The sequence below is a fragment of the Chiroxiphia lanceolata genome, chromosome 2, assembly GCF_009829145.1.
Source record: "Chiroxiphia lanceolata isolate bChiLan1 chromosome 2, bChiLan1.pri, whole genome shotgun sequence".
Classification (NCBI taxonomy): domain Eukaryota; kingdom Metazoa; phylum Chordata; class Aves; order Passeriformes; family Pipridae; genus Chiroxiphia; species Chiroxiphia lanceolata.
In genome coordinates, this window is record NC_045638.1 from 39,939,640 (window position 1) to 39,953,661 (window position 14,022).

Here is a 14,022-nt window from a genome sequence, read left to right on the forward strand (position 1 = left end):
CCCTCAGTTAACAGCCACGCTTTCCGTCTTTGTTTCCGTCAAACTAAGAGCGCAAGGGTGAACTACTTTGAGAAAAGGTTTTGCTCTAAAGCTGCTGCTTTGCTCAGCCAGGGAGCTCCAGCCTCTCAGGTTGCACAGCTCCAGGTTACTGACTTTATCTGAATTTGGGAGCACCGCTATATGGTCCCCGAAGCGAGGAGGGGCACTGATGTGACAGGGAGTACCGCCTGTCCCTGTGCATGTGTGTGTGCTTGAATTGGGAATACGCGGAGACTGGAATTTAGTGTTGCAAAAAGAGAAAGCTACACAGTAATTGCCATAGCAGCTCTAATGATCGAGCCCGTTCCAGAAGCCAAATGACTGGAGCTTTTTTCCAAGATCGTATAAAGTCATTAAATGCAATATTTTCAGGGGTGCACTGGAGCTTTTTTCCTAGATTGTATAAAGATATTAAATGCAATGTTTTCAAGAGTGCAACACTTGATTTAAAAAGCAAGTAAATAAGAAGAAACTGCAGATAGGCTAGTATACGTGCTTATCATTCTTTGGGCTTACAAATAAAAATTTCATATTCTGCCCTGTTTTCACTGCAGTTTTCCATTCGTAACCTTCTCCCCTTGCCATTTATACCAGCACTTGATAATAAGACCAGTCCCAGTAGCGTTGGAGCACCAGAGAAGCAGAGGCAGAATAGCAGTCCAGGCAAAAGGCTGGCTTTGGAGCATTGAAAGAGATCCTTCCAAGTAAAGGTGGCTCATGGGTGTACAACTCCAGCCTTAGTACCTCCGCACTGATGGATTGCTCAGTGCATTAGGATTGTAGGGTCTTTTTCATCTACCTCAACAACCTCATGAGCCCATGAATACAGCTGTGGAATTTAGCCTGTACTTAAGGTGTGCAGACTGATCTAGTGAACACTAGTCCAGTCTTAATTCTATGGGTCTTCTTGTCTCATTGTTTAAATTGTTGAGATTTAGGGCCTATTCCATTAACTCCTATCTCCATATGTCTATCTGTGATGCTTGTATGAATTCCTTTCTTGGGGAAATGTGTGAGACTAGGTCCTTTAATTTGATTAACAGGAGAGAGTTGAGCTCTTTTGGCAACTAATGGTTTGCTTTTCACACATGGAAGGAAATTATAATGCTTATCATTCTCTACAGAACTTTATAAATGCTCCACAGTCTCCATGATACCTCTGTTTGTATTACTTGAACAGTAAGAAACACAGAAAACAGTGATTTGCTCTAGGTTTTAGAGCAAAGCTTTAACTTACAATCTAAGAATTTCTCTCTGCTCCAACCATGAGAAACTCTGCCTTTACTTCCCTGTTTGAAGTACAAAATTATGTTTAGATATGTTCCAGTAAGTATGAAATGCACTGAGAGAGAAATGTAAGGTTGTATGGAACTTCATACAGCTTTCTCATCTCCCAACCCAACTCTCCATTTTTAAATTCTTTTTTATTGAAATGTGACTATAACCATGCATTTCTATGTATGTATTTCAGATTTTCAACCAACATAATGCTGAAGCTCTCAGCTTGGAACAAGCATTTTACAGAATGGCACAAACAGAACCTAATCTGGACCATGACATATCATGGTTCCTCCTTCCATCATACTGGGCTAAAATGGTTGTGGCTTTAATTTCCTTCTTCTGCTTTGCTAACAGCTATGATGGAGATTTTGTCTTCGATGATTCTGAAGCCATCATCAATAATAAGGTTTGTCTTTCTTCTTTCCCTCACAGCCTTTGGCATAAATGGTCGTAGGAAAAAAAATAATGCAACAGTTGATCTAAGTAGACCCAAAGTTTCAACCTAGTAAAGAGCTTCCTTTTTTTTAACTTCATTTTTCTGTTTTGTTTTATTGGGTGTTTTTTAAAGTAAGCCTTATTTAAGGCTGAAAGACAAGAGGTGCAGCAGTGCTCTACCAAAAACCTAGAAGCCTAAATATGCTTAGCGAAATCTTACTCCTAAAGCTATTTCGATAACATGACTTGGGTTCTAGTATAGAAACAAATTAAACAGCTTCTTTTCCCCCCCACCTCAGAATGCATCCCCTTTCATTCTTTTGCAAGTAAGATGCTCTGCTTAATGAGTGTTGATATCTGGTCAAGGGGAAGGGAGGTCTTTTTGCCATTCCAAATGGACTTTGCCGGCTTATCATCTAATAAAGCATTACCTAGGGTTGCAGCAACTTTGTACGTGATGTTTATTAATGCTTATTCACAGGGTACCTGTACATCAAGACTGACTATAGGTCCAATTTTATGCTCATTTCTAAGTCAGTGAGAGTGTGCAGTAGACTTTTCTGATACCCATTGATGTTAATAGGAGATTTTTTTCAGTATCTCCTCAGGGTCACAAATGAATAAGCCAAGTGAAACAAACTTACTCTGTTTGCAAGACACATAATGCATCACTAAGCTGTTGTAGGGTATAGGGAGCCTCCAGCTGTGGTTTATACCACAAAAATGTTATAGGAAGCAAAGCTTCCTTTTCCTATGCTTCTTCCTCAGTAAAAGTTTCTGTGACAACAGTATTTTTTTTTTAAATAGAAGCAGAGTATTCTTGTGCTCTATTGTAAAACTGATCATACATGCAATGAACAGTCCTTGAAATACTTAGACATTAACATGTGACTCAAATAAACCTCTAGCTGAGATTCTTTTGACTTTGAGGAATTGAGTGTCTTCAATTGTTGAGACACTTCATAGGATCACATGTAGGGGTGACTGAGCCTATGCCCATGGATGGGTCTTGGTGTTCCAGCTTTTATGCTGTTCTGGAAGGTACTCATTAAATGTTTGGAAAGAGAAGCACAGGGTAAAAATAATCACATTTATCTGCTGGTTCTGTTTTCCTGAAACCATGGGGTTACAAGGAGGATAATGTGGAGGCTCATACCACTAGAAGAACACAATTCACTTTTTTTTTTTTTTTTGCCTTGCACAAGATTTGGAGGCAACTTATCATAATGTGTCTTTTATACTCCTGCAGAATTACTGTTTCCTTATACAAATCTCTATTATGCACGTGTAAGTCATCATACCTTCGGTTGTAAATGTATGGGGGGATAATACATCTGCCAGCTTGGAAGTAAATCACAAAGCTTTCAAGAGAATGCTGTAGACAAATTAAGAACCTGTAACATTGTTGTTTGTTTTTTTTTTTTAAAAAGTATTGTGTTGTAAATTACACAGCTCCAGGCAATGTTTCATTCTGCAAAGTTTTATTTGGGACCTGTTTATAATATTTCCTGAAAGAATGAACAAAAGACTGATGTTGAAACAAGAGAGGTTGTTTTGTTAATGTGCAATTTCCACACTTGTAATCTCTTTCCATTTCTTTCAGTCTTTACTTTCAAAATGTTTCAGTTTATCCATGCAACACAACAACACTAGGATTCTAGCTGTTGGCAATGCTGAGAAATTCAACCAACTGCTTAAATAAATTAATTTATACTTAGTCTGTATGTCTGAAAAACTGCGAGGCTGATTCTATTTTTCACTTCAAAATCCTCTGTTATTCCCTAGATATTAAATAAGCTTAAAAACACTTGAGACAGAACCTAGGAACAAAATTGTACTAGCTAGTATTACACCTGCAATCAGCAAGTTACTCTTGACAATATCATTTTAACACAGGGGTCATATAAATATGTGGAAATACAAAATCCACAAGAAAAATGGAGAGACAATGAGTTTACCAGTTTAATGGGGAGGGAGAGCATCTAGCAATGGCACAGTTTTTTAAGCAAAGCATAGCATATTTTATTCCTATTCAATAGGAGAGACAGCAGTTGAAGTAATTTTGTAGATTTACTGAGCATTACTCACTGGTATTTTCTTGGCTACCACACAGTATTTACTACCTGCATCACCCTAATCTTTTTTTTTTTTTTATTTTTCAGTGAAAGATACACCATTAGTTGACCCCATGGCTATTGTATCATGGAACATTCTGTTACTAGATTTTATTGGAGTTGAAGGCTGTTTTCCATATGCTTTCTTGTCACTTTAAGCAGCATTTTAACTGGTACATGACAGTGACTTTTGTCTTTATTTACTAGCTTGGCAAGACAAACAGTTGGATTAGGCAGAGCTTCAGACACAATATGTCATTTTCATAAGCCTCTATATAGAAAAACTGACCTTTCTTCAAGTCTTGAACTCTGCTGTCTGTAAGCTGCTGCCAATCAAATATTTAGAGATTCTTTGATATCTACTTTAGGTTCTTAAAGAGGAAATCATATGTAGCTTTTAAACAGCTGTGTCTATTAGAGCAAATTGTTCCTGTTTTAGGGTAAATCCACTGAGTAGGAAAATTATTGTAAGGAACTTCCTCACAGAACTTGGATATAAGAGCAAGATATTCAATTGAAGATTTTTAGGTCATGTGTAAGCGTAATCTAATCACTCAGTAATTCCATGCATTCAGCTTTTCCTGCATTCTTTCGATGGAAGACAAAAGATGACTGATTATAGCGGAAAGGGAAATCAAGCCTTGTACATCTCAAATATATTTCCCATCTCAAGTTATTGAAGACCATCTGTGACATAAAGACATACTTTTAAACTTTTAACAGTGAAAAAGAAAACTCTCTCTTTCATAGTCCATTTCTTTGGCAAATATACATGAGGAGCAGTGCTGCTGGTTGGAAAAACAGTCTTAGGGCCACACACCCTCTGACAATTGTCCCCTGCAGAGTACAAAGATTTCAATAGAAGTTGGTGTACCTCCTTTCCCAACTTGCCCCTGGAAAAGCAGGCTGTATTGATTGAGCTGCTGGTTGAGTGCAGTCCTGCTCTGAGAGTCAAATTATGACCTTTAGGGTTCCTGCATACCAATGAGGAATGGAACGGGAATTTAGGTGCCTAAGGCTAAAATTGCCTTAGAGAAGTTCTGGGAGAAGAAATTTTTAGCTATTACTTGGCAGTAGAAACATCTGTGAGAAAGTGAAGAAACTTTTCACCTTGATAATTCTTAAACCCAAGTAGGATTCCCCTGTGAGTGTTGATTTCTTAAGAATTTCCCTGAGAGTGCCTTAAATGACAGCTGCAGTATAGGATTTTTCAAACTGCAGTTTTATCCCTGCTCTCTTTTCTGAGTATTGATTAGTAAACTGTTAGAGAATGCTTCAGTTCATTTGACAGTGTGCTAGGAATTTTAGCTTACTTCCCCTTCCTACTTCTTTTTTAATCAGTTATATAATACTAGCTAAATTTGATCAAGTGATAGAAATCTTGTTGGATTTTTTTTAATTCTATTTTTGGATGGATGAAAGAATATGTTGAGAGAAACAACAACAAATAAGTTATTTTAGGTTCAGTTTAGCAACAGCCAGTCATTAGGGTCTAGAAATTTGGCTGTAATTTGGGCAGAAGGTGGGGGTAGAGTAACTTGCTGATTGCAGGTGTAATACTAGCTAGTACAATTTTGTTCCTAGGTTCTGTCTCAAGTGTTTTTAAGCTGCACATTTGCTATAGCATAAATTGATAGTTAATTGCGCCAGGGAAGAGGAGAAAAGGGGCAAGTATTATGTTAGTTTGAGTGTCCAAGCTTGTCCTCATAGAAAACGGAAGCAGGTACTACCAAGATCCTTATGTTTCCTCTCTAAATGGAATGCTTTCCATTCAACATCCTACATTTTTTGGATCTTTTCATTATCAGCATGGCTTGGAGATAAAAGGAAAGAGTAGACTTTTCTTTTGTAGTGTTTTTTTAGTGTCCCCAATTGCACCCCAAAATAAAATAATTCATTACTTTTCTGTCTTTTGCTTTTAATCTTTTAGAGCAATGTATAGAGATGTTGATTCCTGATTTCATGTATTAAGAAATAATTGAAAAAAGCTATTTGAATAGTGTCCTGTGTGAAGTAAGGCTTCAAAAAGAGCTAATTGTTGTTTTCTATCTTTAGTCTCCTTGCTTTCATGCTTTCATTAGTAGTTGTGCTACTGATACTGGTAAAACAGTAGCTGTTTGCAGCAGTTTGTACTTGGCCTGCTTCGCAAGATAACCTAGACCTAAAATCAAAGGCTTTTTACAAAATTATAAGGTTTATGTGTTTCATATCTCAGCTATTGACCAGATTATAAACCGATGTGAATATGCATAGCTCTAAATTTCATGTAGTTATGGCTGCTTCCAGAATCCAAGATCAGAGCCTTTATGATGTCAGGCATTCAGATGTGACCTTCATTGCAAACTTGGGTACCTTGTCAAATGTCAGTAGTGAGCCAACAAAACTCCTGCTATGTCCATGTTAGTATGAGTTTGTATTATTAGAACTTGTTGGTATTCTAGCTGCTTTGAACAAAGGAGAAATGTTAAGAATCTGCTAATTTATGATGTTTCTTTTCAGGACCTCAGGGCAGAAACCCCACTTGGTGACCTGTGGTATCATGACTTTTGGGGTAGCAAACTCAGCAGCAATACCAGTCATAAGTCATATCGACCACTAACTGTCCTAACTTTCAGGTGAGACTTGTCTTTTTGCTTCAGGTCTGAATATTTTTTTAACATATATTAGCTCAATTGATTTTAGGGAGGAGGCAACAGAAAAGGAGAGAAACAAAGAATCTGGAGGGTAGTTGGATACCTTCCTTAAATATGATTTTCCTGTTCACTACCTTAATCTCAAATTGAGTTTTAGTTTTCCATTTGGTCCCTTCCCAAAGTATACATTATTTTGACATTCTATATTTCTATGTACTTTCCAGAGATTTCATCTTATGCTCTTATATAGCTCGTACTAGGGCAGTATGGTTTAGTATGTAGGTCACATCATCAAAGAACTAGGCTATGTATGTTCCCTTAGCCATGCTGCCACTTATACTGCTATTGTAGTTTCTGTTCTCTACTTTCCTGCTACCTGTCAAATGGTTTATTTTATAAATAGCATCAATGTACTGTGGCCTTTTGCCACCATGTCATTGAATAGTCTTCCTACCTCTTTCCCCGGATATTTTAACTTAAGTGAGTGTTTGTGTCTGAGAATCATAGCCAGGGAGATGTCTGCCTGTAAATATGTCTTGCTGGTGTTCTCAAATAACTAACGGTTTAAGAGGATTACTTCTGTAGATGCTTAGCTCATGTGTTTTGCACAAAGATTTGAGCAAGCAGTAGAAGTTTGTCACAGTAATGCAGAGAATCTTTGAAGACTCAATCTTAATCTTCTTAATTTCCCCATGTGACTCAATGTTGTTGATGGGGACCTGGAGCTCGTTCTGCAGTTGTGTCCATTCTAAGCCAGGGACTAAGTAAGTGCAGAAGAAGTAGTCCCAGTCTTAGTCCTCATATTCAAGCAAAAACTTTGATTCTTGGTGCAGTGTCAGTGTTTTAAGTATCTGGCACTGTGGGTTTTGCTGTCTGATGGACTTTCTTCACATTTTCATCACAAAAAATATGCAACTGAATAGAATGTGTCAGAGTCCTAAACCTATTAAAGCTTTCAGTGCATTACACATTACATGCTTTCCTTTATTTCAAGGTCTCTGTGGTATATTCCATCTCCAGTAACATCCTGGTTAGTTTAAAGAGCAAACTGGGATACAACCATTACTATATCTGAAAATGTAGATGAGCCTGTGGAGGTGGTCCATAAAATGCTATTTTCACAAGTGAAAAATTGGTTTCCTTAATTTCCCTACGCTCCAACTTTTTTGTGTATCATATTTATAATAGGCTAGGGTTTTTTAATAGATTTCACTCATGCCAGATGCAGATTGACCAAATGAATATAAAATTCCCTATTCAAATTGAGTTTCTGTATATCTCACGTACTGATAAAAGTATTTGGATAATGAGATGTTTCCCCCTTTTCTTCTCACTCCCCATTTTACTGCAGAGTTCCTATCTTGAATAGAGTTTTAGACTGAATTTTCACTTACACTTCCTTCTGATTCTAATGCTTGTATGAAATGTCTTTCTAACCAGTCTCATAAATTAGTTACTAAGATGTGCTAACTGACTGCTTTCTGGATGGATACTGACTGTACCCAGGTAATTTCCACATTGTCAGTCCAAATACTAGGACCTTTTCAATTAGAATGTCAGTGGAAATCACAGTCTCTGTGCTTTCAGTTTCCTCACTGTTTGGATTTAATTAAAATAATTTCATCAAGTTGGTTTTGGACATGGCTGCTCTTAAGCCCAGGGGTATCCCCCCAGTAAGCTGGGTTGTTTATCCACAAGACACTCCTGCATTGCAACTCTGAACTTATGTTGTCAACCAAAAGCCAGTTCTAAGTAACTTCAAGTGTAATTAACATAATAGCATTAACTAGAGAGGATAGATACTGTGCTAAATATGATATTCCACAGGAATACCTTGAAGTTAAGATTGGAACATTGTTTCTAGCTGATTTTGGTAGTGAAATGGTAAACCATGTGTCCTGAGACGTGTCAGCTTTTTTTCTGGGTGCATATGGTCTTGCTGTAGGGTTGTTTAGCTTTTCTATTTGCAATTTTCTAAACATTGTTGTAATTCCTAACCTTAATATTTTTGTATCTGTGTAGAATTAATTACCTTCTTGCTGGAGGCTTCTACCCGGTTGGTTTCCATGTCATCAATATAATACTGCATTGTACTATCTCAGTGTTGATGATTGATGTGTTCTCAATATTACTGGGTGGACTGCAATTCAGTAATAAAGGAAGACGGCTAAACCTGGCTCCAAAGTCCTCTCTTCTAGCTGCCTTGCTCTTCGCTGTACATCCAGTGCACACTGAATGTGTAAGTATTGAATAATTATCTGCAATGATTTTTATCTTTACAGTTCTTGACCATCCTGACTAATTAATTCTGTCATAGCCTTATGCTCTACACATTGCTTTTATATATTCTTAACACTGCTCTTGGCAAATGTCATAATAGAACAATCAAATATTATGGTTAGTATGTCCAAAGGCTTGTAATTCCACTGGGATAGGCCTTATTAAAGAAGATAAATCATTTAAGTACAATACCTAAAGAAGTGTAGCACTAAACTACAGAGTTTCCCTAACTGCTGGATTTCCCTAATTACTTTTCATTTCCATTTGCTTTGATAAAAAAAATCAAGGAGATAGAAAGGTGGAGCAGGGGCATTATATGAACTTTATATGTGACTATTAGAATATTGCATCCATGCTGCAAGGTCAACACTGGGGAAAATGGAGAGGGCTCAGAAGAGCTATGAAAATGATTAAAGGACTGGAAATCATCCTGTGTCATGAGAGATCAAACTCCATGGGTTTATATTTTTAATATGAAGGAGAAGATGTAAGGATTTTTTTTTTAATCACGGTCTGTAATTATGTACATGAGGAACACAAATTTGATAGTAGTGGGCCCTTTAATACTGCAGGCAAAAGCATAACAGTGGCTAGAAGTTGAAGCTGTAAAGATGCAGAATAGAAACATGATACATGTATAGCAGCCAATCAAAGTACCTGGCCAAAGCTCAAGTCCTTGTGTGGAAATTATAGTGAAAAGAAGATGGTGTTCTTAAAAAGCTCTTCTGTACTAAGAAAATCTTACAGCCTTATGCCAGTGGGCTTGCTGGGTGTGGTCACTGATTTCTTGATCTTGTAGTAATGAATAAATGAAATATAAAATTAACCCAATGTGGGATATTTTTTTTGTTAGAATTTGAACAGTCTGAGCAACAGCAAAAGTACTAGCTTTAATTTTGATTTTGTCCTAGCAATGAACACTGAATCCTTATTGCACCTTATTCTGCATATATGGCATTGATTTTTCATTTATTCACAACACACCATCATTTTGGCGTCTTGCTCTTGCTTTGCACATGATTGATGGGGAAAAGGTTATTGAAAGCTATTCCTTTCAGCTAACTGGAGACCTTGCATGTATTGGAAACCTAGAAATGGTGCACAGTTATGTGTTAGTAATTTGGCACCATTTTTGGCAGTGTGGCTAAAACATCCTGCCAATCATTCTCTGGTGGTTGCTTGCCTGCACAGTAACTTCTTTGTGAGAGTGCATTGTGCTAGGGTCAGAAGGACCCCTTGTATTTGTTCTCCAAAACCAGTTTTAGATGTCAGAGTAAAGTAAAACAAGCCTTCAGTGCTTCTGATGTTCTGACGTGTAAAGAGAAATGTCACTTGGGTCTTAACTTTGTAATAGATCTACTATTGACTCCTTTATCAATATCCATAGTTTTATTCTTAATTCCATTTGACTCTAAAAATACATCTAAATCAGCATGCAAATATTAATGAGCCCTTTGTCTTCTCAAATAAATAATGCAGTCTGCTTGCATATTTGAAGTTTGAAGTCTTTCATATGCTTTGGGCAAACATTCGAAGAGGACAGGGAAAAAAAGTAGCATGCTCATATATCATGTCTCTTCTAAGATCCAGGATGAAGAAAAGCCTCTGATCATATACATGGTGAATAATAAATCTTGCTGCACTGAAGCAGTCATTATTATACTGCTACAGTTCTAGCATGAGTGTGTGTCTGGCAGCATGTCTTAAAAAGCATTCCTCATGATTTTAAATCTGTGAGTTTTAAGTATCACGACATCCTGGTTTTGAAATGAGATGACATATTTTGACATAAAATTGTGAAGAATCTGTCTGTTTGCTGCTTTGGGTTTTGGTATATACAGCAAAACAAACCGTCATGTAAAACAGATCTTGAAAGGTGTAATGCTTTCAGTACCTATGTAAGGAAAACACTATCATTTTTCTACCTGCTGTAAACAGTCTTATACTGTAGTTCTCTGGTCTAAAAAAGGCTTATTCTTTGTAACACTTCAGTAATTAAATACTAAATTAATCATGGGCATAATAATATATCTGATAGTAATTTAAAATTTGCCTTGTTACCAGCGTCTCTATGCCTGATCTTGCAAACATTGTACTGTTGGAGTCATTTGAGGCCGTGTGTGTTATTAGCCCCTTAATCTCTTTGTTGTAACAAGTGGACATTTATTTTCAAAACTGTGTCAGTTCACCTTTACTTTTATCTCATTAGCGAGAGTGGCTCCTGAAAAAGAGTGACACTTCATTATTTTCACCTTTCAAATCACTCCACAGCTATTGAGTTAATTCTTGTAATTCCTCTTTATGACAGAAGAAGAAGCAGAGAAGTTAGGTGCATGGCTTTAGATAAATCAAGAAGTTTTCCTGAACTGAATTTAGGAGTCCAACAGTTTCTTCTTTTACGGTGCTCAAGTGAAGCTGAGGATAAAGTGGGAGAGTCTCTCTTCAGTGGAATCAGTCATACTCTCATGCCTCTACACTTCACTTTCTCTCTCTAATGTTATTTAGAAATAGTTGCCCCATCGTTAGACTGACACAAAAATGCCCTTTTCCTAAAACAGGATTAACAGGTGCCTTTAAACAAAATGAAGACACAATTGATCTCTTTACTTTCCTGTTTCTGTATCACACACAAAGTGGCACAACTGGTGTACTATACAAGAACTGAAGTTACTGGTTTTGTCTCTGAAACATAATCTCAAAAAGTGAATTTTAAAAAACCCCTGTTGCTGTCCTGCTCTGCTTCAGAAAGGCCTCTTTGTACATCTAAAAACATGGCACCCAGCACTTCAGGAAGCAGAGCTAGACTGAAAAGTAAGCTCACAACCATTGCTGTGTATGTTCTAGTGAGGTTCCAGCATCAGGGCTTATACAGTCCCCTGCCAGCCCCATGTTATGATTTCCACAAAAAATTTTTGGTGTATCCTGACACTTGGGTAATTGAAAACTGAAGATGCAAAAATATGACTTGCTGTATCTCAGCAGGTTATTATAAACACATTTTAGGGGCTTGCTGATAGCCCTGAGATTGCTCTTGATTTAAATACGTTGGCACAGATCCGGAGTACAAAGGTCCCAGAAGGCGCTTGTCATTTTCTTTTGCATTAGTACAACTTCTGTTACAAGATGCATTTGGAGGTAGCTCTAATGCAAACAATTAATATAACACAAAAAGCTGTTGGAGGTGGAATTTTTTTTTTTGCCCTGGATCTGCAGGCTGGAAGCTATTTGTCCATTCTAAGTGTTCAGACTGTAATTTGAAAGCTGGCTTGTCTTCTGAAAGTTAAGAGTCTTGATTTATGTTTCAGCAGAGCTGCCAATTTTGTTGAGGTTCAGGATGTTTGGCTTCAAAGCTGTGTAATGGCTTGAAACTGAAAGAGAGTAGATTTAGATTAGATATTAAGAAGAAATTCTTTACTGTCAGGGTGGTGAGGCACTGGAACAGGTTGCCCAGAGAAGCTGTGGATGTCCCAACTGTGAAGGTGCTCCAGGCCAGGCTGGATGGAGCTCTGAGCAACCTGGTCTAGTAAGAAGTGTCCCTTCCCATGGCAGGTGAGTTGGAACTAGATGGTCTTTAAGGTCACTTCCAACCCAAACCATTTTATATTTCCATGTTTGCTAAGAGTTCTACTGAAATGAAGTCTGATCCAAAAGACAGATAGAATTGTATAGAGTCTAAATTTTATTCAGTGAAGTCCTTCTTCATTTCTTAAAACAGCATTTTTTCATAAACTAAAGCCAAATCATTTATGTAGTAGATACTAAGAAATACCCAATGAAAATTAGGATGCATCTTAAAAAACTGGGTATCACTAATCCAGTAAACCAAGTTAAAAAAAACCAAGCAGTGGTCTTCTTTTATGTATTTAATTTGTATTTGTGAGTGTACCTTTATCTCAGGTTTTCTAAGAATAAAAATCTGATAATTTGAAATTTCTTTCTTCTTTTTTTTAAGGTTGCTGGGATTGTTGGCAGAGCAGACCTACTGTGTGCCCTGTTCTTTTTGTTGTCATTCCTTGGCTACTGTAAAGCCTTTAGAGAAAGTAAGCATTCTGTTTGCCCCTTTAATTTTCTGTTGTGTACATTTTCAGCATTTGTACATTTCAGAGAAGAATAGCAAAACTAAAAATGTCAGATTGTTTTGTTTAAATTGATTAATGTTTATACCCTCATAATATATGTTTTAAAAAACCCTGCTTTAGCAGGTATTTATTGTTAGAAGTGCTGGAAAGGTTGCTGTCCCTAGTCTCTGTTAAACACTACGAGTTCATTTTAAGAAAAGTCTATTTTATAATAGGCTTATTTGCTAAATGTTTTATTGTTTAGAAGTATAATAAAGTATTTTAATAAGTATTTTAGAAAGAAATTAAGCCCACATATGTATATTTTTAAATATGTTACTATATTTTATGTTGTTATGTTGCGATGTCTTAAATGGGAACAAACTTTAGCAACCTTACTTGTATTTTAATGAATTATAAAAAATTGTTTGTATGAATAAACCTTCTAAGTTTCTGCAATATGAAAGTGCTGGCTTATAGTGCAGTATTACTCATAGAGTTTTTGTAAGACAGCTGTATTTAACATGAACAATTCCTTTTTAGATGTTTTTTCAAGTTAGCTTTTAGATCTCTTGTACTATTTGATCTGAATGCAGGTTGGCAGTTCAAATACAGTTGTGGAGAAATTATCTTGGCGTACATGCATGAATTCATGACTATGAAAAACTATGCAGCACATGCAATCTGGTATCCGAATGTGCTCCACCACAGGAAATATGGGAATCATTTGGTGAACCCATAAGGAGCTGTGTTTTGAAGAGCTTGTATATTGGCTCAATAGGCAGGGCCTGTAATGATTAACCAGAGTTGTCAGTGTATTTCAGAAGTATCTGAGCTGACTTTGCTTAACAACACAGTTGTGGCATCATAGAGACCTTAGTGTAGGCTGAGGGGAGTAAGTTAGTGCACAGTGAGCTGTAAGATGCTGTGAATAGCTCCTGTTATTTCAGTTTAGATTGTTTGGAACTATTTTGCATATTTCTACTGCTGATATAATAAGTTTAACTTAATCTTTACCACTTCAAATGATACTTAGGGTGATTCCTGTTCACTTCTGATATATTTTTCTTCCCTTTGAGTAGGTTTCATTTCTTTCAACTGAACTAATAATTTCTTGATAAAAATTGGCCTTGGCTTCTTGCTTGTTGGTTTTTTCTTTTCTCACCTATTTTTCTGGATATG

At 36.8% G+C, this 14,022-nt stretch overlaps 1 protein-coding gene across 4 annotated transcripts in view; it reads left to right on the top strand.

Annotated features, from left to right (window-relative positions):
- TMTC4 (transmembrane O-mannosyltransferase targeting cadherins 4) overlaps positions 1 to 14,022 on the top strand; it is a 59,293-nt gene that overhangs the window by 861 nt on the left and 44,410 nt on the right. For all 4 annotated transcript variants that reach the window (XM_032678822.1, XM_032678818.1, XM_032678820.1 and 1 more), the window contains exons 2-5: positions 1,511 to 1,726; positions 6,369 to 6,484; positions 8,525 to 8,741; positions 12,735 to 12,822. In XM_032678822.1, the coding sequence (XP_032534713.1) occupies positions 1,565 to 1,726; positions 6,369 to 6,484; positions 8,525 to 8,741; positions 12,735 to 12,822 (583 nt within the window). In that variant the 5' untranslated portion in view covers positions 1,511 to 1,564. The remainder of the gene's footprint in view (positions 1 to 1,510; positions 1,727 to 6,368; positions 6,485 to 8,524; positions 8,742 to 12,734; positions 12,823 to 14,022) is intronic.